This window comes from Borostomias antarcticus (genome assembly GCF_949987555.1).
Source record: "Borostomias antarcticus genome assembly, chromosome: 37".
In the NCBI taxonomy this organism is placed as follows: domain Eukaryota; kingdom Metazoa; phylum Chordata; class Actinopteri; order Stomiiformes; family Stomiidae; genus Borostomias; species Borostomias antarcticus.
Window position 1 is genome coordinate 1,184,115 of NC_140270.1, and position 26,820 is coordinate 1,210,934.

The following is a 26,820-nucleotide window of genomic DNA, read 5'->3' on the forward strand; positions in this document are numbered from 1 at the left end:
TGAATTTCAAGGTTAATCAACACAGGGGAAATACTGTAGAGTTAGGCCTAGCCTCCTTGATCCCTTGGTTAAATAAAGGTTAAATAAATAAAAAGAAAATTCAATTATTTGAAAGGTAAATGTTCCTGAACCATTCCCAATCATGTTAATGGAATAAAGGCTGATTAATCAAACTGGTTTAACTCAGAAAAGCGGGCCACGGTTAAACCTCTGGGCTCAGCGCTGAACTGTAATGAACCTGCGAGCCGCTGCGCAGGAATGTTCCAAGGAGGAAGTGAGACATGGGCAGCTGAGCCAGCACTTACCGTCTCCAGTCAACTTTGACCCACCCGCTTCACGATCACAACTTTTCACAAGTTCAGCCTGAACCAATAAGTGAGGAAACTGTAGGTTATATAATAGCCTGAACACGCTAGAACTATGACGTTTTCTCTGAAGCCGTCTAGGCAAGCAGGGGTGTTTACTATATTTACCCCCCAAAACATCAAAACTAAATTGAATTACATAAAGTTACATAAAGGCTATAACTGAATGGACTACAGAAGGTAGAAAGCTGCAAAGTTTGCTTAAAGCTGAGAGACAACACACACACGCACACACTTCGCAACAGACCTGTCTGTGAACATAAGGAGCGAAGGGGCGGCCATCCTGTCAGTTAATCCACACGCAAAAGGAAGTCCTCAGGACGAAGAGATCAAAACGGTGTAAAAGAATCAACGAGGGTCACCGAGCTGTCTCTCCCAGAAGAGAATGAGACGTGAGTAACCGTGCGGAGGGAACAAGATAATCTTGGGTCAAGTTAGTCCATGGTCCTCTCCGGCGGGACTGACAGAGAGAGAGAGAGAGGGAGAAAGTAGGTGGGACAGAGAGTAACACTGTGTTCTATCACAAAGGTCCTTACCCCCCTCCCCTCCCAGCCCTACTCTGCCACCCTGAAGACTTTGACTTGAGCTGAGGGAAGGGGAGGAGAGGGAGAGAGAGGGGGAGAGGGAGAGAGAGAAAACATGTGAGAGTAAACTGAGAGGGAGTAGCCTATGTGTGAAGATAGCGGGAGAATGTGTAACTTGCCAGAGAGGGTGAGCAAGAGAGAGAAAGTGAGTATGAGTGAGACGCTGAGGGCGAGAGAGAGAGAGAGAGAGAGAAGGAGAGGGAGAGAGAGAGAGAGAGAGAGAGAGAGAGAGAGGGAGAGAGAGAGAGAGAAGGAGAGAGAGAGAGAGAGAGAGAGAGAGAGGGAGAGAGGGATAGAGAGAGAGAGGGAGAGAGAGAGAGGGAGAGAGAGAGAGAGAGAGAGAGAGAGAGGGAGAGAGAGAGAGAGGGCGAGAGAGAGAGGGAGAGAGAGAGAGAGAGAGAGGGAGAGAGAGAGAGAGGGAGAGAGGGCGAGAGAGAGAGAGAGAGAGAGAGAGAGAGAGAGAGAGAGAGAGAGAGAGAGAGAGAGAGAGAGAGCGCTAGGCTGATCGGAGGGAGACGTGGGAGAGCCCGGGTGTTTTCCACTGGCTCACACGTGCAAAAAAACACCTTGAATAAACCTTGAGCAAATCCTCCCTCCGTCTCTCTCGCTCCGTCGGCCCCTGGTGAAACAGCGAGAGCTGGGTGTCGGGTTACACACGCCGTACGCGGCAGGGCATTCTCACCCCGGCGCCTGTTCAAACACGAGCTTGACAGGGTGGTATGAAAACCCTCTGGCTTTCCCTCCGGGGGGAAAGAGTGACCCGGCAGCCCTGAAGACGACGGTTGAGGAGGTGAAAACAACGTTGACTGCGCTGAAAACTGCCCCGTGTGACCAGCGGTGAACGTTGAAACCGCACTTGAGGGACACGCCGCTGAACTGTTACGAACGTCATACATGGCTTCGTGAATCCCGACACCCGTCTGCTCGTTTGTCAACGAACGACACCTGTGAACGTCAATGATCACAGTACCAGCCAACACCGCCAATCACCAACTTTCTCCTTTGATTACAAGACAGCCACCGGCAGACCGCATTATATGTAGATGGGCCCATTCACACATGGCAGGGAGGGGGTGCATCGAATGCCGGCACGGCTGCACCTACTGTATTGAGACAGAAGCTGTGTTCGGAATCGCTCCCTCGTTCCCTCACTCCCTATTCCCTATATAGGGTTCACCATGTAGTGAACTACCTAGGGAACGGAGAAAATGTAGGGTACATGCGCTGTTCCCTGCAAATCAAGGTGAATTGTGGGTAATAAATAGCGGACTATATAGGGAACGAAAATTCTGTGGAGAATTCGGACACTACAAACAAAATGGCTGACGCCCTATATAGTGCACTATATAGTGAATAGGGAGCGATTCCGAACACAGCTAGAGACAGACGGGCTGCTCTGGTTTCCAAGTGGGGAATGGGGACCAGAGTGGAGCTGCATGTCAGTGGGATAGGGCAGCAGGTGTGTGTGTGTGTGCGTGTGTGTCTCTCTTTCTCTGTGTGGATGGGTCCTATGATAGGATGAGGTGTGTGAGATGCGGATGGGATGGGGTTAATGCTAATGTTCCAAGAGTACAGAAGCATGGACATTGTCTCCCCTTCCTGTAAACAAGCTGCTACTGTTTAGAGGAAGGCGAAACTGAAACACACACACACACACACACACACGCACACACACGCACACACACACACACGCACACACACACACACACCAAATGCGGCTCAATCAGCAGCATGTGAGAATGATGAATGATGATTGGTCAAGGCTGTGGGGGGGTTAGGGAAGCAATGCGTTCACTGGGGTAGTGGTCAGGGAGGTTTGACTGACTAACAGACCGCTGTGGTAGATCTGGTAGTCAGGTGATAATTCCCTGAGAACCAAAGTGATTCGACCGATCATCATTCAGCTTGAATAGCACAACATCTTTAAAATAGAAACCAATCAGAGTCTATGGCACCTTGCAATTCCAACAAGTCCAGACATGAAAATGTTTCCCTCCCAAGATGAATCTCGTGTCCTCAGGATCCCTTAATTCCAACAACAGCGCATTGTTTGGCATCATTAATGTTGTTTGGCATCATTCATGTTGTTTGGCATCATTCATGTTGTTGCTGTTTGAATGACTCATGGTTCAGACCCAAGCAACAACAGCTTGTCATAGCTAGTTATCTTAAAGCGAAATCTCCCAGAGACCTGGATCCAAGTCGGTTCAGCTGACATGATCAGGTGACAGACCTCTAGTAAGCGCTAGACAGGAGACCAGCAGTACAACGTCAGAAAGAGCGTCAGACAGTAGGAAGGGGAGCAAAGTTCAAACAAAACTCAGGGTTTTTCCTGTATGGAGGATTTTTTCGGCGGCCCCTAAAGAGATTTTACCCAGAGCCGAAGGAAAATCAGCAGTGCCAAAATGCTCAAAATTGAGAATAAAAATAGCAGTTCAAATCCTCTCCAATTTTGTTTGATAGCTTGTTTCAAGTGCAGCCCATCCCTCTTTCTTGCATTGTCCATGGTTTGGACCACTAGTAATCGAGATCATTAATAGACAGGTTATCAATATCCTAAACATTTTGTCTTCATATCCATTTTGTGTCATGTCGGGAGATTTCCCACGATTGTGAAAAGTAAGTTTTCCCCAAAAAATAGTGTGTGCATCACCCCCCAAACACCCATTCTGAGCCAAGAAAAACTCTGGGACTATGTAGCCTACTCTGTGAGCGCAAGTGCACGTGTTTAATTAGTTCACGTTCAGGCTATGACAGTTCGACTATGTAGCCTACTCTGTGAGCGCAAGTGCACGTGTTTAATTAGTTCACGTTCAGGCTGTGACAGTTCAAGGTACGTAGCTAAGACGTCCATCCCGAGTGTGACCTCTCTGAACAAAATACGACCGGGTGCGTTTAGGCGTGCGTACACCAAGTAAACAGGTTTCCAATATCTCCAGATCCATCAGCCGTCAAAGGGCTTGGAAGGCAATGAGTTCTGGTTCAGTGAAGCAACGCTTCAAGCTTTATGTATCGGCCTTTAACAGCTGTAGGACTTACAAAGGCTTCCACTCTACGCTTAAGCAATAGCCTACTGTACTGTACATGAGAACCACCTAGGTCAAACAAAAGTATGACCACCTAGATAATACAAACGTTATACAAAGACAACGCCTGTGGGAAGGGGTGTAAAGCTTTGAGGGAGGTTCACAGAGAGTCATCTTGAGAAATGCCTTCTTTTGTGACTAAGCGACAAAGCTCTTTTGGATCAGAAAACATTCGAGAGACTGAAGAGAATAGATTCGATAGCGGCTAGCTAAGGCCGGTTACCTGTTGAAGAAGCTCGCCAGTGGCCCCAGCCTCTTGGGCCGGCCCTCCAACCCCAGCGCCGCCGGCTGCCTCCGCCTCGGGCTCCACAGATCCCCGAGGTCCCCCGGCGACGAGGACAGCGTCACGTCAGAGAAGTGCGCGCCGGCGCCCTCGTCCGTCTCCAGGGTGACGATGGCGCTGGAGTCGGAGGTGACCATGAAGTCCAGCATGTCTTCGTTGGAGACGGAGAGCGTGGCCGAAAGTTCCGTGCTGAGGCTCGACACGCTGCACACTGAGATGTCGTCGCTGCGGTTCAAGACGCCGCCCCCGGCTCCGCCCATCCCCACGGCAACGCCGGTCCTAGGGGCGGGGCTGAAAAGGCGGACCGAGTCGTAGCCGCTGCGGGGGAATGTGGATGACTTCCTGATGGTGTTGTCCGCAGACTGCTCCAGGGAGAGGGTAGCGGGGCTCTGATCGAGGTTGGAGCCCAGGGCGAAGCTTCCGTCCCCCGGGCGGCCGAAGGCGTGGATGTGCTCCGGGTGGTTGATCTCCAGGGTGGGGATGCCCGAGTCCTGGGAGGCCAGGCTGTGGCGGTCCTGGTCCCGTTGACAGCGGTCAGGCGGGGAGCGGCCGTAGCAGGGGCAGGGGCTGGAGGAGGCGGGCTTGTAGCTGGGCAGGGAGTGCTGATGATGGCGGTGAGGCTGAGAGTAGCTGTTGTGCTCGCCGTGGCGGTTGTGGAGGTCAGGCCCTGGCGGCAACGCTGTGCAGGCCTGATTTTTGACCGCGCCATTCTCCATTATGGCTCCTCCAGACACCCCTGGTGGGAGAAGAAGATTCATGAAATGCCAATAACAGCAATACGTATAGTGGTTTAAATACTAGCTACAAGTTTTGTATTTTAACTTGACTCTACCTTTACTTTTGAATAAACAATAGTATACTGTAGGTCATTTATAATGGCCTTCCCATCCATACTTTAAACGTGGCAACCCAATTTTCCCTCAGTATGACACTAGTAGCTAGTGTGCAAACGAGCAACAGAGAACGGTAGGATTAAGGTCAGGTCCCCCCTGTTGGCAGAACGCAGACAAATCCCTCTGACCCAGAACAACGTGGCGCCCTGAAACTCCTCCCACATCCCCTCCTTATTGGTCAGGAGGCTAGGGGGGCATACCACAGGCCTAGAGACCTGCTTTATAACCTCTGGGCTACAGATAACAATAACAACAGAGAAGTGAAATACCGGGAGGTGAAAGAGGACCTAACAGTAGCCAGGCTGAAACTGGATCTGTAACATGAACTCCCAAAGGCCGGTGCCAACCAACGCCAGGTGGGCCTCTATACACTTCACGTGGTTACCTGTCAGAGTGTTGGTAAGGGCACGGAGAAGGAATAATGTGACTTAAAACCCAGAGGAAAGGGATGCGAATCAGTACGACTAAATTAAAGTCACAGACTTCGCCGGTTTCAATACTGTGAGCTTATCCGTTTGACTGTATAATATCACACAGGAGTTGTCCATGCTCCAGGGTGCCGTCGGGGGCTGGGCTTCCTGACTGCACCACCTGCTGCCTGGAGCCGGTGCTGAAGGGAACAGCTCTCAGATCAAACACTTCTCTCCCCGAGGAGAGTTCAAGGTTTCTGAACTGAGCAGCTGGCGCGGGAGACGACGATGACTTCCCGAGGTTATGTAGTGAATGTGTGTGTGTGTGTGTGTGTGTGTGTGTGTGTGTGTGTGAGAGAGAGAGAGAGAGAGAGAGAGAGAGCGTGGGTGGAATACAATGCCACAGACACAACCTTTTGTCAATTTCTCCTGAACAGGCTCAACTAATGAAAAAAAGAGGATCATTCTATTAGCATAGTGCGCTGTCCCTGGTACTAAATGGAGAGGATAGATAAAACACACATCGCTTGGTTCAGACTTGCTTGCTCTTGCTCTTGCGTGGTTGTAGAACTTTTGGCCCTGATTCTATTTTTCCTATTTTACTGTTACTGTAGCAATCCACAGAATGGAAACGACAGGGAAGTGAAGTTTCAGTCAGCGAGAGAGGCATGAAACGTGATAGCCGACGACGTGAACGCCTACTGCACTTGAGCAATAATCAGAAAAGATCATATGATCATATTGTAGCGACCCGTGTTTATAATGTTGTTGCTATGTCATATGTTGGTGTGTGCGGGTTGTGGTTGTAGAGGGAGGGGAGCGGGCGCTGTGTGGGATATAATACTGTAGGTGGGCGTTCCTCCTCACTCTTCCTGAGTAGGCTGTGTTTGATTTTGGGAGTCAGTGTTACGTCCGTGCCGTTTGGTGATTCATTAAACCAGACCCTTCTGAGTTTTAAGCTACGCCTCAGTCTGCCTTATTGACTACATAACAATATTTTTGTAGCCTATATGATGCTTGCTGCATTGTTGTATATTTTTATACTGTATTACATCAATACATTTGTATTACTCTCATGTAGTAATCATTTTATTAAGAATAATGAATAAACTTCACTTCAGTAGGAACTTTGTTAACTTAAGTAGTTTAACATGTAAATGACAACAGATGCCCTGTCTTGAGTAAACATTCCTTTGCCCCTGAGTCAATAGAGATAACACCTCTGAAGTCTACAGTTGTAAACGTGATCTTAGGAGGACACAGGAAGAACCCAAAATTGCCCCATGTCCGAAGGGGGGCAGAGCTCAATGACCTGTTGACCAATTACAAGACTAGTTGATCAGATCTGTGTTAATGAACATCCCTTGTATGCAAATATGTTTGTCATGTGAAACCTGGCCTGAAGCCAGGACATATAAACTCGGATACCACCTTGTGAACTTTAGTATTGCCGAAGATTTGACCTGTGTGAGGCGTGCTCAATAAATTGTTGATTTGACCGCATTTTTCTCCTGAAGTACTTTTTTGCCACAGTTGATTTTAGCAGACATATGTGTACAGTAGATAGAATAACTGTTCATATAATATATAACAATATATGTAATATAAATTATATATTATATAATTATAATATATAATATAATTATTCGGCGTCTTCTTGTGTCTACACTCCGCTCTTAGGCTAGATAAATGTAGCTTATTTGATTTTGAAGCAGTAAGTCTTGTATTGTTGTTTATCCACTGTATTGTCACCCACATGATGAAAAAATGCACTAATAAGTATAGCGTGATGATAATCGACTGCTTTTACCATGGAAAAAGATTAGCCCCACTCACTAGTTTTGTTAGCACCCTCAGTCATATCACCCTGGGGCCGGCCTGAGAGGCAGTCACGTGAGTCTACTGCTGGACTGTGTCCCATGACACCCCTGGGAAACAGTGGTGGTGGTGTGTGTGTGTGTGTGTGTGTGTGTGGGGGGGGGGGGGGGGGGGTATGGCTGTGCTAACAGGCACATGCCTCCCTAAAAATACATGAACCTCACTGCCCGACAACACTGAGTATCACAAATGATTCGGGTCGTCGCTGGTAGGGTCTGCTAAGTGAAAAGGGGCTATTGAAGTGTTCTTCTTATGTTGATTTAAAAAATAAATAATGATTTTAATCACATCATAACCCTGAGAATTATGAGAGAAAGAGCAAGAGATATGCAGGAATAAGGAGGTTTTTAATGTCATCTCCATCCAGCTATCTCAAGCGAGTCCCCTGAGTATCACACTGTCATTTTTACGTTATATCATGAGTTGCGTCAAAAATTATTTGAGAGATGTAAAAATATTGATTTGATGTGGTTGAGCGATGCAGAGAGACTAAAATGGATGTTTGATCATAGGGTATTTGCACTTGCAGAATATTTAGAGAAAGCTTGGGACAAACGAACAAAGATAACTTATATGTGATGCATTTATTTAGGATTTTGACGAAAGACTTATTTTTATTTATTTATTTTCTGTTATTGTTTGGATACATTGCATATCTTACAAAGCGTGAGAAGTGTATGTGATATAGTTAATTATTGTTTACTGTTTATGGTGTCTTATAATCCCGTAAGGGATGGGTCCTCGGACATGACACGAAAATAAATATTAATTAATTAATTAATTCATTCATTCATTCACTGTCCATTTTGACTGGTTGGTCTCTCTCTCTCTCTCTCTCTCTCACACACACACACAATTGTATTTACACCAAATATTGCTTATTTCTTACGTCGACCAACCCTTCTTATGACCATGAGACAAGAAAATCCAGTTCTGTCAGCCTATAGGCTGCTACTATATACAACAAAGCTGGTCCAACCACTATTTCCTGTTGGGTTAAACAACAGGTCAAATGAATCTAAAATAGATGACATAGGAAATGTAGGGCTATCAGGGGGGGCTTTATAAAATCTGCCAATTGCTTTAACAATTAGAAATCCTCAGATTCAGAACAAATGAATGATGTAGCCTAAGGCTGGCTCCACATGGCTGACCCTCTCGAGGAAGCATATTTAAGACAAAATACGCGTGCAATCCCACGCCACGCCTACATTAATTAAGTCACTTGCTGCTTCTCTAATTAAATTAAAAATAAAAACTATCACCTACCACTTTCGCTTCCTCTCCGGTCTTTGGTCCCCGCGGGTGTGTGTGCCATGGCGATGCTACAGGTGGGCTGCCCGGGCAGGTGGCTGTGGGTCCATGAAGATGCGCTGCTGCTACCCAGCGTCCCCTCCGTCCTCAGCACAGCTAAGACACAGAGGAAACGGGCTCCGTTAGTTGGGCTTTCACTTGAAGGCACACAGACAGATCCGTCTCATTCGCCGGTGACAGAAAAAGCACAAATATAAGCACGGGTGTGACATTTATTCATCAATTCATAGTGTTACAATTGTCATCATAACTTGGAGACTGAGTCCCTGGGAAGTGCACTTGCTCGCTGACGTCTCAAATGATTCGTCAGTTTTACGCGTCCTTTATTGTTCGTCTAGAGCCAAATAAAACCTGCGCGATTCTTTTGATACAATGTCACAACGCAGCACATTGAATACGCACACTTCATTATGCTAGGACACAAATCACACAGACACTTAACAAGTTTACTGATAGTCTGAACAATAACATACCTGGATCTGTGCCTCCGCCGCCATTTTAACCCAAACTTACCGACAGGAGTGGGATGTAATCGAGCCAAGACGCGCTACATCGATGCGATGGGTTCACCTGCTCGGCCCTGTCGGAAATAACCGTGTCCACCCACCTCGCCTACACTCTAGTGTGGTCATATATGACATATTTAGTAGTATAAGTTACTTACTAATAAGAAGACATGAAAACATTACGATAATATAGGCCACATTTGACCAGGGGTGTTTTTAATTAACAGACAAGCCTATAGAATAGGTAATATTGTTCATTAGGGTATTTTTTAAGCCTATAGGCCCACTTTAAGCTCACATATAGGACATTTGGTTTGTTTCTGCATAAGATGTCAAGTGACATCAATTTTGTTAGGATAATAGTATAATGTCACCCCCATTGTTGGATAGATGGGCAAAACCATAATATTTTAAAATATGAAATGTACTTTTTTGCCCATCATAAGGGCAAAAGGCACACTTGATCACAACCCTGCCCTCTAGTGTCTCTGGAAACACAGGGACAAGGCTGATTCTAACTGCCTCCTTGACAAATTGTTAATAAGTTTGTGTACAGTAGGGGCTGCTCACAGACTGACTCATTATCATCGTCCTCCAGAGAACACAAAAAAACACGGTGTATTATTTGGTTTATTCCTTTATTAGATGTTAAGAAACTCCACAATGAAACAAAATAATTTACTCAGGGTGTACATAAAATTAGAACGATATACAACCACTGGAGACAAATGGAGCTGTGGGATGAGGGGGAGAGGGGGGTGCGCTGGGTCTGGGGTGAAGGGATGAGGGGAGAGGGGGGTGCGCTGGGTCTGGGGTGAAGGGTCGTCTAGGGAATGAAGAGACGAGGAAAACTCAGGTTTCCAGTGCTGGATATGTTCTTCAGACCACAGTGCAAATCAAAATTCAAATGATTTAAACCTCGTCAATGTAGTTTTTTCAAATGCATACTCCCTGCATTTTTCTCACCAAACATGTTTTAGAAACACAGCCTAACCAAACACGAAAGAAAAAATGAAAACTTGAGTGATGCATTTTTTTCTTACTGCCGTATAAGTGCTAATCTGACTTGGTCTCTCACACACATCAACACACAGATACACACACAGGCACACTCACACACACAAAAGTAACTTTAATCACTGCTTTACCCCCACCTGTAGTAATCTTCTTTTTAATATCCAAACCTTTTTTCCCTGTATTTGAACATAGAGATGGAGTGTGATGTTTTCATGCAGCACTATTTGAAAAGACACTCCATGATGGTTAAGTCTCTTACTCTCCCTCCCTTAAATTTACCTTCCATGCAAAATTATTTGAGTGATTTCTTCCCCACATACATATGTTGAATGTTTGAAGTTTACATGCACTGAGATATTGCATATGTCTGAGGGTCATTCTGACCCCCCCACATTGCTAAAGTAATCTCAGACGGATTTGTTCGCTCCAAAGCTTGCTCTCTAAGGTAGGTGCTATACAGTTCACTCTGTGGGAAGCTTGAGATTAATAAACCCCTGCCCGTTTGGCTCAAAATATCTAATAAATGTTTCGCATTAATGCTTGAATGTATTGATGCACTTCCACAAACTTTGTGTATCTACTATTCTTTGAAAAAATATTTAGTATTGAAGAATTCCTGAGTGACTGACAACTGTCGAAATCAAAAATATATGAAAGCCTGACGTTTAAATAGTCGTTCAGGTTTCGATCGCTATTCAAACACAAACGGATGACAAATGCAAAGAACAAATACAGCACACTTGAGCCTTAAAGATGAAACGGGCGACGACTTCAGCTCCAGTAACAGGATGCCACAATCTTTGGGAGGTCTGAATGAAAAGTGGGAGAAACCATTTCAATAACTGTGCTCACAATGGAGACTCAATGGCCTGTGACCGTACATTAGTGAGTGTACACATTGTCGGAGAACATGTCTATTTCCCATTGAAAGAATCACATTAAAATGGAGGGATGGTAACATTTGTTCTATGTGCTTCAATTCCAAGGTAATCTGAGGACAAAAAAAATGAAATAAAAAATGACCCTGCAATTACCCTCGTAAACTAAGATGATAAACATTTGGAAGGGAGAAAAACGGAAACAGAAATGCACACTACAGGGATATGAAGACATGCACAACACACAAAGAAATGCTAAATGCATTTAGTCTACAGATGTGTTGTCAACTCAGGATTTAATAGTCCACAAAAACATTCAATCCAACCACAGGGCTTATGATGAACTGAAATATTTCTTAGGCGAACTTAGTTTTTTTTTTTTTGGGGGGGGGGGGGGGGCATTTTTGTAAATGTACGTTTTGCATACATGAACATTTCAGGTGATAAAGGCCAAGCACACAATGTAATTTTGAACCAGTGTCTATACAAGTTCAAAGCAGACACACATACGCACGCAAAAAATGTGAGACATTTCTGGATATTTTAAAAGGTTATATTGTATACCCAAAATGAAACAAGCACAAAACACACCTCAAAAAGAAATCAAAGTATGTGTATTTGTGTACCTTAGTGTAATTGTGTATATTTGGTTTGACCTTTTTCCTTGAATTTGCTTGGTATTACACTTTTTATATGTTTAGTAGTGTCTATGTTGAAACCTTAATCAGACTTTATTGCCATTAAAATCATATTTCACCTGTAGATGTCACCACCATGTAAACAGTGACCCTGTGTTGGTTATGAACTGATTTGTTGCCATCTGGTTATAGATTTCAATAACTGTAAGCATATATTTTTGTAGTTCAATTGTATTACAGGCCAGTTAACTTTCTAGTTAAAAGTTCTTAAAATAAAAACCAAGCCACATTACACGAGAACCATCAGCAGTCACACAACTATTTTTTTCTTTTCACATTTTTCTCAAAATATATCAATGGATCCTTACACTCTTCCTTGACAACAAACAAAACTATAGGATCCACATTGCACCCCACAATATCAAACTGCAACAGAAATTGAAACATTCATAGCACCAATTGTTTGTACCATGAAAATGATCAAAACGGTTTAATTCAATTCGCACCACTTTCGTGTCTCTGCAGAAATGGCTATAATTATATTTTTGTTGAGGGCCTTTACCCGTCAAAACTGAACTCAAACACCTTTTGAACTCAAAACATATTTTTTCATTCTTTTTTCTTTTTCATATTGTATTTTTTTCTCAAGTTGAATTGTTTTTTTTTTGCCATTCCAAAAACACAAAAACCTCCTTAGAATGTAACTCTATGGGGGAATTTATATTTTTGCCTCACAAACCATACCATGTCTACTACTAGGTTCTGAAAAACTATCCTCATTGAAAATCATACTCATTGAGAGCAACTTCTCACACTTGAGGGCAAAGCAATCATTTATACAGATTTTAGAAGCTGCACACATTCTTTCCCTCTCCTTCTCATTCAGAAAGGCCTCCATGCCACTAAATTAAATCTTCCAATTTCTTACACAATGCAAACTCCACATCCTTACGTATCCCGACTTTCTGAATGGCAGGGATGGAGAAAGAAGATGACGGTGTTTTTCGTACTAGGTTATGAACAGTGGCATCACAGTTAGGTCATGGAAATTGTAGCAGTTTATCTAGAAAAGGAGGAGCGAGACTTGTAGGACGGACACACATGCACCATCATTCGGACACCACCATCTACCAGTATCCTAGTTCAAAAGCAAAATAGGTTGGGAAGAAATGATGAGGGCAAAAACAGAAGACTGTCTCTAATACCCAACTGTGACTCTAATGAAGATAAATGTCAGGAAGAATCAACTAAAACAATTCTAAACTGCATCGTCTTCAGATATGGCATCACGCGAAGACACGCAGAACATATTTTTTGTTGTTTTTTTTTTGCTATTTTTTGCTCACTTCTTTTGTTGATGTGATTTTGATTACACAAGGTTCAAGTTAGTAAATGAAAATCAGCAGGGTTAGGGGGGGTGGGTTGTGGAAGAAGGGGTGGGGGTTCCTCAGACCAGTAGCCTACGGTGTCTGAGGCGTCCCCACGTCTCTGCTGGTAGAGGCGCCGTCAGACGAGGAGAGGCAGTGTCCTCCCCCATGACGGCCTTCCTCTACACAAAGCTGGAGTTTAGATGTTGTTGCTCTCTGCGGGGATAAAGAAAGCTTGGTGAGCTAACGGCAGGCAAATATTGCACACACTCTTTTATTTGTGTGTGAAAGAGATAAGCCGTACTACTGAGTACTGTACCTGTACACTGAGATCCAGGGAAGAGGGGGGAAGCGAGCGTGTTCTGCCACCAGCACTCGCCATGCTGGCTGCCAGTTGCTCCCTGTCCACTAATATTTAACAGAGGGAACTAGAAGGAGAATAAGGGGGGTTAGTGTCAAACAGGGCAGAACATACCAGGCTGAACAAACAAACAAACTCATGGTTATCATCACACACACGCACGCACACACGCGCGGCGCGCACACACACCACTATATGCTAGTCATCATCCCTATTTTGGCTTTGGAAAAACTCACCTCCTGCAAATCTTCTACCAAGTCATAGGTTAACCCATATTTGGGAATCTGACCCTCAGCCGCACATATGCAGGCTTCTTTTTCTCCGCAGGGCTCTTCCTTCTGAATCTTATCGACCGGGACGTCGATCCGGCCGCTCGCCATCGACGCTGCCGCGGCCATTTCGCAGTCTAAGCAAATCTCTTGCTCAGCGATGGGTAGGAGGAGGGTGCTGGGGGCGCCCTCCTGCGAATCCAGGGAGGTCTGGGCACTCTTCTCCATGCCAGACTTCTTTAAACTGGGTAAGAATTTACCAGATTCCAGTTCTGACTTCCCGTAGTAAGGACCCTCGCACTCGGCGTCCTCCTCCAGGGGCTTGAGGTCCGCCTGAGGGTCGTCGAAGACGTCCACCGGCGCCAGGACGGGAAGACTCATCTCCTCTTTCTCCGACTCGGCCTCCGACTCGCTCCCTCCGCCGGGGGACAGCTCGGAGGCGGATATGGGTCTGAAGTGGGTCCTGGGGGAGATGCGGATGGCCCTGTACTGGGTGCGGTTGATGCCGTAGAGGCGCGGGTGGAAGGCTTCGTTCTCGGAGTCCGAGCACAGGATGGACTTGGGCTTGAACCCCGGGCTGAACGAGGCCATGTCCTCGGGCTCGAAGGAGCACTCGACGTGGAGGACTTGGGAGAAGGGGTTGTTCAGGTCGAAGGACGTGAACGGGTAGTCCAGCCCCGGCTCGTCGCCGCTGAAGCCCCCGCAGGACCCCAGGAAATCTTCATGGAAGATGAAAGAAAATCCCTTATTCAATCCCTCGCCGCCGCCTCCTCCTCCTCCTCCTCTCAGCGCCTGGTCGGTCTGGCCGAAGGAGACGAGGGGTCTCCAGAGGGCCTTGTGGCCAGGGGCGAAGCAGCCGCCGGCGTTCATGAACACGTCCGCGCCGGCGATCGCGACCACGTCGGACGCCGAGGCGGCGGCGGCGGCAGCGGCGCACTGGAGCAGGCTGCCTCGGGCGTCGCCGGGCGGCACCACCGCCCAGTCCCGGTCCCCGCCGCCCAGCGTCTTCAGCTCGCCGTACACCCCTCCCAGGATGAACGACGTGCTGTCCTTCTCGCCGTTCGCGTCCCAGGGCCTGGACGGAGTCATGTAATCCCCGGCGCCGTCGACCTTCGAGAGCTCGTTTTTGGCCAGGCCCTGCTCCTCCTTCTTGCCCTCCCACAGGTGGTACTCCGAGCGCTGCACTGCCTTTTTCTGGGGTCCCTGAATCGGTCCGCCCTTTGCCTGCACCTCGAGGCAGCTGCAGTAGCCGCTCGCCTCCTCCGGGAACAAGCCTTCGCTTGGTTTCTCTCCTCCAAGCGGCAGTACAGGATCGCCGTCTCCGATAGCTGTCCAAATGTCCTTTATTATCCCTGAGCCGTAGTTGTCACTCTGTTGGTTTGTGTCGTCCGAAAACATGCCAGTGTTGTACTGTTTGCTCTCATCCTGTTCTAACGCTATGCCGCAAATGGACTCTAATTTCGATTTCTTTGTGAGGGCCGGATTGGACGCCATGCTTATATTGGCCTCCTCACACGGGCCACTGGTGTCCGCTTGTAAAAAGTCCAGGAGTTCCTCCTCTAAATATGTACCAGAGATTGGAGGGATTAGACAATTAATCTCTTCATTGCCAATTTGAGCGGACTCCTCTATTTGAACGTTTATTTGCTCGTTGTCTGAACGGGTCTCTTCCGAATGCGACCATGGACTGCAGGTTCGCGTTGAAAGGTTCGAACAGTGTTCAGTTTCGTCAAAGGCACTATTTTTGGTCCATATTAGCAAACGAGACTGCTTGTTACAATGTGGTTCTAGACAGCTACTCGAATCTGTGTTGTTTTCGTGACCGACGGCGAGCGAGTCGCAGGGAAAAGGAAGAGTGGGGCTATCGTACTGCAGCTCGAAAAGAGAGAAGCAGGAAGAGTTCAGACCGGGCGCGTCACTGATGGCTTCTGGGAGAAGGGGCTCCTCCGGGTTGCCAGGCAGCTTGCACAGAGTGAACGACACACTGTCCACCATGGGGGAGAGCCGGACGGGAGAGTCTCCGGCGAAGCTTTCTCCGTCTATGTCTTCAGAGCTAGAGGACGAGTAACATCCCCAGACTTGAGCCATGTTTTCCAGATCCTGCATGAAGAATCCGTCAGCTCCCAAAGCTTCCTGCGAGTCTACCCTTATTGCACTTTCCCCTTGCAGCTCAAGGCCATCTAACACTAAACAACATTCTGCCTCAAAGTCAAGTTGCTCTTTGCTCTTCTGTCGAATCATGCTCAAGATCCGACTCTCGTGTACTGAGTCTGAGGCACTAGGATCCAATATGGATTGATAAATGTCAACTTCATAGAAGTGGGTAAATTCAGACAGATGCTCGTCATCTAAATCCTTACTATCCTCAGGCAGAGGGCAGCACGGGGTCCCGTCAAGCTCAGCGGCTTCCTCCTCTGCTTCGTCTGGCCCTTCCACAAAATGGCCGTCCACGAAGGAGCCTGCTGCTAGGTACGCCCTCTGGAAGCTTGCATTGGCAATGCAGATCCCTCGCACGTCCATGTCGGTGGACACAGACGAGCCATCTGGGGAGTCCAGCTTGCTGCGGTACTTTGTTTCCAGTTTGCTTTGTCGGCTACTGAAAGGTACAAAATACTCTGTGATGGGCTCCGTGTACCACAGGGGTTCCTCCATGTACTCCTTTTTGTTTTGGCCTTCGGCTCCGGGCTCCCTCGCCTCCCCCCAGCCTGGATCTTTACGAATCTCCTTCAGCGGTCTCTTCCCCTTTTTGTAACCCTGCGCGGCGAGCCTCGCAGGACCCCCGGCGGCACCGCTGCCGCCTCCTCCGGCGTTCCTCCGCTCCTCCCTGTCGACGGCCTTCAGAGCTAGCTTCACCTGTCCGCCGGCGCGCCCCCTCTTGCTCTTGCCCGCCTCCCTGGACTTGTGGCGGGCCCTGACCGCCTTGCCGCCGGACGTTTTCGGGTCGCCCTGGTTCCCGCTGGAGCTCGAGCCCGCCTCGCTAGAGCCGGAGGACCAGGACCGGGGCCGGAACTTGCCCTCGGACCTGTGCCTCGTCTGCCTCTTGCCGTGGCCGCCGGCTCGGTCCTCTGCTGTTGCGACGCCGTGATTCCGGTTCTCCTTTTCCTTCTTGCTGCGTCGCTGCTGGGCCCTCTCGCAGGTGGTGGCGGTGACGGTGGTGGTGCAGCATGTCTCGGAGCTTCTCTCCTTGGCAGCCTCACCCTCACTGTTGCAATCTTTAGGGGAGGAGGTGTCTGTGCTGGTCTGTGGGGCCGCGGAGGAGGAGGAGCTGGAGTAAGCGCAGGCTTTAGCCTTGTTCCACACCGTCATGATCTCTTGGAGACAAACAGGCTTCTCTGACAAAGGAGGAAAGGCTTCATAGTACCTAGAAACGCAAAGGAGGAAACATTTGTATGAATCAAAACAGTGAAAAAATGTAATTCAGCATCAAACATGCAGTATAAAAGGAAAAGGTTGGGCAGAAAATAATTGTGACAGCGAGGGCATATGCTTAATGAAAGCACTATGATATTTATAAGGTCATAAAACGATTTAAAACATACATTTCCACCTGGTCCTTTGAAGACGGGGACTCTTCTCGTTCAGGAGACTGAGATCCATCAGATTTCTTGCTGATCTGTTTCTCTTCTGCGAAGACATTTCAGGAGATACGACAGAAGAATTAGCATTGCCGTTTTGATTTAGTAGACTGACCTCACGAGTAAGAAACACATTTGAAAGAAAATACAAACCTTTCTGTTTGTTTTGGATGTCCTTCAGTTTGGAGCAAAGCTCCTCAACCAGGCTCTCAATTCCAGAGTTCTGTGAGAGAAGAGAAAATGAATAAATATGTAACCTAATTAACTGTTACACTCATTCCAAATGTCTTCGGTTCTTATATAATTAACCTACTTGGCTGTATGTATAATTGAACATCAATACAACGACCCCCCCCCCCCAGACCGTTTAGAATACTACAATCATTAGGTTTTGAACACATTTTTAATCTCTGAGGTGTGGTATTAACACGGAGCTGACAGAAGTCTGCCAGCTGACCGTCAGAGCTTGGGCATGCTTTACCATGACGGTGTTAAATTTAGCTATGAGGGAGGAATGCCGTGGAACAAAATATGACTAAGCATAGTCTATATGACTCCCATGTTTTAGCCTCATCACTTCAAAACACCAGGCTTTAAACTAAGATCTCAAGCTCATTCATCTTACTCATATCCATCCACGTGCCAAATCGGATTTGCTGTAAACAAGGTGCGCCACTATCCCGTCTATTTAAAGACAGCAGTGTCAAAATGCCGACAGACGAGTACTATGCGCATTGAGAAAATAAATAAATAACTTTCGGGAAGGACAGCCCCCTAAAACAATTCACAGTAGTCAGCTTGCCAGCATCATAAAACTCGCATGCTCCCCTTGCACAGAAACTGACATTCCTTACCATGCTGCCCGGTTAAAACGACAAAGTTTCTCCCCTGGCCAAGTGTATCCTCTTGCATCATTGTGCTAATGCCGGTCAGCTGATGGCCGACACGCTCTGCGCGGTGCTGCAATCCCGTGCAGCGTGTGCTGGTTAAAAAATAGACCGCAGAGTCCCGTCCCCGGGGAGCAGCGTGCTCCTCGCTCCCTCTGCCTTGCAGACCCTTCCCCCTACACGCCCTCCAGCTCTGCACCCTCCCTCGCCACTACTACGGACAGACTGCCTCTGATCTTACTGCCAACCGCCTAGGAGAACGTCAGCAAAATCCTTTTTAGGTTTTCAAACACAAAGGGGCACGGGAAAAATAATGAAGGCTTCTGGCGCACAGGCTCACATGCAAAGGCACTTGTCCCAAGGTCATCCATAAACATTTTTTTTTTTGCCGACTCACAAATCTCACTGCTGACCTTAATTTAACCTTACCGGAAAAGCTCATTATTTGTCATAGTGACAGCCCTAGAGAATTATGTGACCGGTGAAAAAAGATCACATTAATATCAATGATATGGCCATGAAGCTTTTCAGTCATTCAATGGTCTATACACCCTCACATGAGGGTTTGCTTTATATACCATTCACCGTGATTCATGCAATGAATATCTGCATAACTGAGCCTCAACAGGAAAATGGCAGAACTACAGCAATACATTGCTCACTCGAGACAATTACGCAACTTAAAAATGCATTCTCTCTCTTATATTTATGACCAAACAATCCAGTGTGTGTAAATATACTTCAGCATTAAAATACCGTTGTGCTCCTGTCGAGCAGTAACACATGGATGTCCAAGCCGCTAACGGAAATAACAGGAGTGCGGTGGGTAACGCACCGTGGGCCGAACCACACAGGTGGTTCGGGAGATAACCGATTTGTTGCGACACCGGGGCGGAAACAACACCACAGCACTTACTTCATCAGATGCAGAACGCAGGCACTGCACGGCGGCTTGCTTCTTGATCTCCTCCAGACTCAGGTCCGTCCCTCCTTTCTTCCTACTCTTGCCCCATTTCTTCCCAGTCCCCTTCTCCCAGCCTAAGAAGATGTCATTCTCCTGCAATACAGCCAGTCAGACACTTACAACACGTTTACTTGAACAAGAGAAAAATTCTTAGTTCAGCTGATTCAGGTGCACATAAGAAGTGCTACGTATGGCAATCTCCTGCACTCGGCTGACTCAGATAATCAATAGCATTCCTGTGACTTGGCTAGGACAGTGGTATGTTTAACCAACTGGAGGAACAAGATAGGCCAGTGTGTGTGTGTGTGTGTGTGTGTGTGTGTGTGTGTGTGTGTGTGTACAGTTAGGGCTGTCGCCGTCACCCACCTGGTCCTGCGTGTCGTAGTCGTAACTGTCGTGCAGGAGCAGGCTGAGGACGTAGCGGGTGTAGATCATGGCGTCGATCCCGCACTTCTCCAGCTCCTGGCCCAGCCAGCTCTGCACCGGGCCCAGCGACTGGAGCAGGGACATCTCTGGGGCGGGCAGGGGGCCCACTGGGGGGAGGGGGCGGGAGAAGCTTTCAGGAGGAGCAGGACCGTCCGACTCGGCACTCACGGGACGCATGGGACTGCTTAGGTGTTGGCCGTTCTCAGGTGGAGTAGCATTGTGACTGGTAGATGTGGAGGGGGGAGGGGGGGTGGCAGTTGGGGGGTTGTGGAGAGAGGACGGGGCTATGCCTATCTGGATGGGGGGGGTTCACTCCAGCAGGACGCACTGAATGGGGTCTACATGGGGAGGCATGGAGAATGATTTTTTTTTTTTCTTCTTTTCAATTATGTTTTATTGCTTGGAGCAAAAAAGGGAACTTCACTCGTCAGGCATGGCTTGAACTGATGAAAGCTATCAGCTGTTGGGCAAAACACAGGAAGTGTTTGCGTATCAGTCGGAGAGGGTCATTGTGGGGCAGAGTATAGCTTACTCCACCGGCATAACCTGAAAGACAGGAAACAAATGTGTCACTTTTTCTGCTACTGTTGAAAGGTGTAGCATTGTATATTGCATTATGAAATAGCCTAGGCCGTGAACAGGTTTAAAAAAATGCGGAAAGGTCCTAAAATAAGAAATACTGCGCAACATAAAATGGCTTTCTGGACCTGTTCAACTTCTTGATAAAAATATGTGGACTGTGACCCCTAGGAATCGATTCACTGACGAAAAAAAAAAACTTATCGACATGTAAACTTCTTCATCTTGTCAACATCTTGACTGCTAGGAATCGTGCTGAAGACGTAGTGCTAGGCTAGTGCACCTTGTAAGTACACAGGGGTGAAAATTAACTTTTTGGCTCACGGTGAGTCACCTGCCAAGGGGACTGTAGATGAAAAAATCTACCGGCCAAGTATAATATATTTTTCAGATAACCTTCCGAAATCTAGTCGCCAATTGGAAATTTTACCTGCATTTGGCCGGTGGCAGGTGTTAATTTTCAGCCCTGTAAGTACATAATGTGTCTTGGTTAGAAAAGGCCTTCTGCTCAGTCCCAGCCCGGTTCTCCACCTTGGTTAAAGGCTGTTGATAGTGCTGGTCTGACACCAGCTTGTTAATGGGCTCCTCTGAGAGCTGGTGCTGCTTTTGCAATGCATACAGCAGCCTGGAGGGCACTCGAGCCAAACTGAGGGACATTATCATGGACACCCTTTGGCTAGAGCTACGGACACCTGTCCTAACACTGTGTTCAGTAACTGAACAGTACATTCTGATCTGATTCAATATGAGGAGGACTGCCAGTACTTCATCCATGCCAGTTTCTTTATTTGTATAGGTTGCGTAATTTGGAATTGGTGTAATTTGCAATTATTTGTAATTTTGAGTGCATCATGGAGCCAGCATAACATTTCACTGTACATTGTACACTGTATCATGTACATGTGACTAATTAAATCTGAATCTGAGTTTCAACATGTTTAGCCCTGTTTTCAGGTTACTTATGATCATATACACTGGTTCAGATCAAAACGTTGACAAAACTAGCACTCTTGAGAAAGTCTGATAATTGCTCTACCACCGTTTTGGTCATACAATGGATGTGGGTGGGCACCGTGAAAAATCATTCAAAAAACATGTTAAACTCTCAATTTCAAAGACAAGAAACTCACTGAGTTTCTCACAGGATTCATACTTTGGATTCATACTTTGCAGCGAATTTAATGTCAGAACACCAACGGACACCAATTACCCCCTCGAGCTTCTTGTCTTTGAAATCAAGAGTTTAACATGTTTTTGAATGATTTTTCAAGGTGCCCACCCACATCCATTGTATGACCAAAACGGTGGTAGAGCGATTATCAGACTTTTCTCAAAAGTGCTAGTTTTGTCAACGTTTTCATCTGAACCATTGTATATGATCATAAGTGACCTTAAAACAGGGCTAAACATGCATTGTCCCTTTACTACTCCTTTAAGACCTAGCTGCCTACACTGGCCTGAACTCTGTGTGACTAGTGTGAGTATTAATATTTAAAACATGCAGGTTGGCAAGTGACATCTTAAAGGCACCTGCTAGGGAAATGGGATGTAAATTGAGGTACTGGATTGGAGGACGTGGAACAGGTCTCTCTGAAAAAAATGACTCAGGTCACGTCAGGCTTCTAATAATAACCAGGCCCTCCCGTCCCCCAAATTACCACCCAGAGAACTCTGGCCCAAGAAGAGAGATTTTTTCACACTATGTTGCCCATAGTGAGGTTCATCCACTCACATCTGTAAGACAACATGAAAAAGAAGGCAAGGAATCCGTTCTGTATTCCCGTCATTTAGCCTAAACAACAGACAAAGTTAATCTAACATCAAGTGGTTCATCTGCAAATGATATATTGGGCTACGGTATAGCAGCAAAGTATTGAATAATACACTAGACTAACTGGTAAGGCGCTTGCATGATGGAGCGTGAGATCCATACCAATTTACAGTCAAAATAATTCAGTAATCGATGTCTATATACAGGCCACCAGTAAAGGACGCTCTGCTGCTGTCAAATGCATCCAGGCCGGTGGATTAGAGAGACGACGTGAAGTGCAAATGGAGGCCGCACACGACTGGATTGGGTGGCCTTCCCGTCACTCAACCTGTTACTGGATGACGAGAGGGAGAGGGCCATCCCATCCAGTCCAATCGGCCTCCATTTGGGCGTGTATGGGCTAATGCTGAGGCATGAAAGGGGCAAGATAAGGAGCCCCGGATGGAGTGACCATATCAAATCCAAACATGGATAAACACGTTCGCACATCAGTTTGATCTCAGACAAACACTCAGACAAACACTACCATTTGGCAATCGTCCGAAATGAGACCGAGTATTTATGATTTCGTTTTCCATGGCTACAGGATAGCTAAGCGAGTTGGCCATTGAGCTAAATGCGCCAGAATAAAAGAATCAAATGTGTTCAATTAACTTTATCAATCTAAAACTGTGCCGAGGTCAGTAAATCAGTAATCTGTCAATTCACCTTTCTAGGACCAACTAGATTAGATAAATTAATCCTAAAACTGATCTAGTGACATCACAACAGAGGCTAGCTAGCTAACGTTAGCTACCATTAGTATCACCATAGATTAGCTAATTTACACCTAAACACCCTCGTCAACATGATTGAACTCTGAACTGCTCGCTAACTAGATCACATACAACACTAGCATTGGATTAACCGACGTTTAGTACATTAAGTAACGCAATCCAAGTAGCATGTAGCATTTAGCTAGCTAGCTGCCCCTTTCAGATAGCTAACCTCCCAATCTCAACTTGATTTAGTCTATTTTACCTAAATAGCTAGCTAACAACCAGCATATTTAGATTGCTCGACTGGCAGGTGGTTTTAATAGCCGTTGATGACATTGTCAGTGTCAACCTGACGCAGTTGCCGTTAGCTTAGCTAGCTTAGCTATGCTAACGCCATTACAAGCCGTTCCGTTGTGCAAGACCGAGCAAACGTTAGTAATGACAACATGGGGGAATCCATGACTTATTGATTAACTCAACAAAACGTTGAAAGTGCACAATTCCACCCAGATACGGCTGAATGCACCGGTGTTGTATCAGAAAGTAGAGCTAAGAAGCTAGCTAGGTGGAGAGGGGAGTTGAGAAACAACAGGGAGGCGGAGCGGCTGACTGACCCAAACCAGCGGACCCAAAAACGGTTTCTCTTCTCAAAAAAAACATACGCCACATATTTCTAATTGACGAAATACAATGTTATTCGAAATAAAAAATAATATTCTGAGGTAACAAATAATGTTAATTTAAAGAAAACCGCGATTTACCTGCCGTTAGGAAGTCGAGGAGAGGAGCGGTTGGTTCTCTCCCGCTGCCGTTCCGAGCTCGAGCTCCGGAATCCTGCTGCGGTAGCGTCACGTATCATGGACGTATCGTGACGTCAGGACGTATCATGGACGTATCATGGACGCCGAGTGGCGATGCACGACTGCGCTCTTTTACAATGCCGATGCTTCGACTGCGTTACACGAATCCGACGACATTCCGGCTCTGGCGTGAACGTGCTTTCTGTATACGCGACGGGTTAGTTTTGATCCAACATGTCCGCCCGTGAGGGGGGCAGTTTCGAGGTGGAAGCCGTTCGGTTGCGCCTTCCTCTTCTATCGCCTCCAGGCAACAAGGCAAACCTCTACTGTTCTGCTGGGTTTTATCCCTCCGCTCAGGATTGCGTCAGAAGGCCAAATAGTACAGTCATGCATAGGTTTAGGGCTAATTCTGTTGGGAATAATCAAATAAATGCATCAAGGTTTCCTAATGTTTTTCTCCTTCATTCAGCCCCCTCCCCCTTATTTTAGTAAGCATAGCCTACATTGATAGGCATAATGCTTGCATAATTAGGATGTTCGTTTTTATAAGGTTTGTTTTGTTTTGTATGACTCATTTTTACTGCTTTGTTTCTTAATGTTATACCTGCTTGCTGGGAGTTGGGGATGGCTTAAGCCGCTGGCAGAGGTAAGAAAGGCAACCCCAACCCCCAACACACACACACTTTCTCTCATGCACACATACTAACCCGATCAGCTGTTCAGCATGGTGTATTCTGTGGCACGCTTCATCTGCTCTTTTGACCTCAGGGTCACAACCTTTGGGACTAGGGTGGAGTCCCAGCCTATTGTCCAGCTGGTCACCCTCTCCCCTGCTGTGTCATAGAGATGTAATTATCTTAAAGAGGTTCTGGGGGGGTAGAACAAGTGAAACCTGATAGTGTTGTAATTCTCAGACTCCTTGCGACAACATGAAGCATGGAAACTGATCAAACACGTGAATTTCCACCCTCATTGAGTAGGTGAAGCAGTTGGGCCTGTGCTATATAACGGAGTCCTGCAGCCAAGCAGATATTGACCCTTTGGGGGAATTGATGAGGAAGTTGTTTTCTGCACCAGTGAGCAGATCTCTACCCCTCCCCCCTCCCTCTCTCTCTCTCTCTCTTTCTCTCTCCATTTCAGTCTGGTGTTGTCTCTTCTGACAAGTAGGCTAAGCCATAAATGTCAAGTCATCAATGTTACTGTTGATTCACAAAGTAATCATTTGTTAATGTACCTACACTAGCCTTGGGAATCAGTCTGAAGTAGGCCTAGTTTCAAATGTCATGTCTTGAAAATGAATACAATTTATTTTCCCCCTCAACCTTTCTTCATTTACTATGGTAATTAGGATTCAGTTTGCGAAACAGATGGGAAGGTTTACAGATCCCCGATTACCTTTTCTCCTGGAGGCCAAATTGTGTTGCCTCTGGCCACATGAAGACACACTCTACTGTACACGTGACAGTGAAAGGTGTCCCTGAGCGATGTCTAGTTTCCACAGGCTCACTATGTCATGCCAATTTGGAGAATCTCCCCCAACAATGTAGGTAATCATCAGCAGAGCCCCTTTGGTGTTCTCTGATGGAGTGGCATTGTGCGTCTGTTTATTCATAGTTTTGTAGTATGTATGAAAGCCATTTGTATCTCTTATGCTTGTGCTACGTCTTGCTGGAAGAACCAGAATTCTGCTGATACTCTTGACTACATTATGCATGTGAGTGATCTTGCCCATTCATACATTCAAGCAATGGATCATGTGTGTCACCCTCAAAAAGAAGCATTCATTCACAATTCATAGACTACAGTTGAATAAGTGATGCCATAGGGAGGGAGGCAAGCTGCAAGTGGTTAAAGCCACGCTTGACACGCTTGGGGACCCTAAGCCTTTAACAGTTTTCAAATGTGTGCCACTCATGGGGTCAATCAGAGGCCCAGCGTTTGATTCAAGTCCGCGGTCGGCCAATCAGTGTGACTGGAACAGATCAGCGCAGACTCCGGAGGGAGAACCCTGTTCCCCGCAAATCCATAATGTTGTGGTTCCTTCTTTTCCCTGAGGGCAAAATGGTCCCTGTTTGTTTACCAATTTGTGTGTGTGTGTTGTGACTAAATGCCTAATAGAGTTGTACTATTCCTTCTTATTAGGGGCCATGCAGCCTCAGCTAACGGTCCCTCTTGTATTTCCCAATATTCGGAATCTTCTTCTTCCCAGGAAGTCTGACTTCCCATGCATGAAAAATCACCAAACTTTGCACATAGGTCCAGTCCTATACCAAAAGTCCTCAACTGGCATTGTGGGACAATAGTCCTGATAGTGGAGCTACAGCAACAGTCTAAAATCTTTAACTAAAAAAAATCATAACAAACCAGTCGTACGCGCAACCACCACCAAAACGTAGGCCCAAGCGAGCAGAAACTTCCATATGCTTCGAGCTGGCAGGAATTATGAAGGCCATCACTGTTTAAAACCTATCAAACCCTACTTCTCCCACATTTTTTGGTCAATTGACCCCCCCAATTGCTACACTACAGCTTCAGACTGTCCTCCTCTAATAAGGATAGCGTTGATTGACGGGTGGATTTCGTGAGATTATTGGTCTAAAATCTAAGGTACCTGTTGTCGTCATTGCACGTGACCTACCGTTTTCCAGGAAGTAAGAAATTATATACTTTGATATAAGATTACAACAAAAGTAGAATTTTGTAATTTTTCTTGGCATACATCGTTGAATAGGTGAACACTATGACCAATTATGTGAACCAAAATGGGACAGAATGCTTTTTTCATTTCAGTGCGACTTTAAGAAGTTTTAAATAATTGGGGTCCGGGCAGAGACCCTCATGTATTTCTCATTTGTCTCCTTCCTCTTCCTCCTCAAAGCGGCCGGCCCCGACCCAGTGGTGCGCAGCAGCTGTACTTGATCATTATGTCCTCCCAAAGAACTTGGTGCCATGTTCTGTTACAGCCTGTCCTGGGTCTGAGTTTGTTGTTCTCTTGCAAGGAGTTGCGCAACACATCCATCACCTGGCACCCAGCCTGCATATCAAATACTACCTTGGGGCATTGAGACGGGAAGAAATGAGAAAGAGAGACGGATCTGGGTGTGATGGTAACATGTAACTAACCTGTGGCTTTGTCAGTCAGAATAGCTCAGTCCGCCACATTCCTCAGCCATTGAGTCATGCTGCGTCTTGCCGTTGGACTTGCGATCAC

The 26,820-nt window shown here is 46.5% G+C and overlaps 2 protein-coding genes across 2 annotated transcripts in view; both read right to left on the reverse strand.

The window, feature by feature from the left end:
* LOC311328048 (TBC1 domain family member 14-like) overlaps window positions 1-13,389 on the reverse strand; it is a gene marked incomplete at its 5' end in the record, with an annotated part of 31,077 nt that extends 17,688 nt beyond the window's left edge. The window contains 3 exons of the mRNA XM_084461164.1: window positions 4,259-5,054; window positions 8,769-8,909; window positions 13,317-13,389. Of these exons, the coding sequence (XP_084317290.1) occupies window positions 4,259-5,054; window positions 8,769-8,909; window positions 13,317-13,389 (1,010 nt within the window). The remainder of the gene's footprint in view (window positions 1-4,258; window positions 5,055-8,768; window positions 8,910-13,316) is intronic.
* kiaa0232 (KIAA0232) lies at window positions 10,027-23,637 on the reverse strand. The gene is made up of 8 exons (XM_084461204.1): window positions 23,571-23,637; window positions 19,642-20,247; window positions 19,228-19,368; window positions 17,578-17,647; window positions 17,389-17,473; window positions 13,817-17,210; window positions 13,539-13,647; window positions 10,027-13,435 (listed from the first exon to the last, which is right to left on the reverse strand). The coding sequence occupies exons 2-8, from the start codon at window positions 19,876-19,878 to the stop codon at window positions 13,419-13,421; spliced, it is 4,053 nt and encodes a 1,350-aa protein (XP_084317330.1). The 5' UTR covers window positions 19,879-20,247; window positions 23,571-23,637; the 3' UTR covers window positions 10,027-13,418.
* Window positions 23,638-26,820: the final 3,183 nt, after the last annotated feature.

Bases quoted from the DNA above. Each gene is read 5' to 3' on its own strand.
- kiaa0232 (XM_084461204.1), bottom strand. From the start codon at position 19,878: ATGCGTCCCGTGAGTGCCGAGTCGGACGGTCCTGCTCCTCCTGAAAGC. The intron at 19,369-19,641 runs GTGGGTGACGGC...GCTGTATTGCAG, and splicing joins ACTACGACACGCAGGACCAG to GAGAATGACATCTTCTTAGG. The intron at 17,474-17,577 runs GTTTGTATTTTC...ATGTCTTCGCAG, and splicing joins CATCCAAAACAAACAGAAAG to AAGAGAAACAGATCAGCAAG.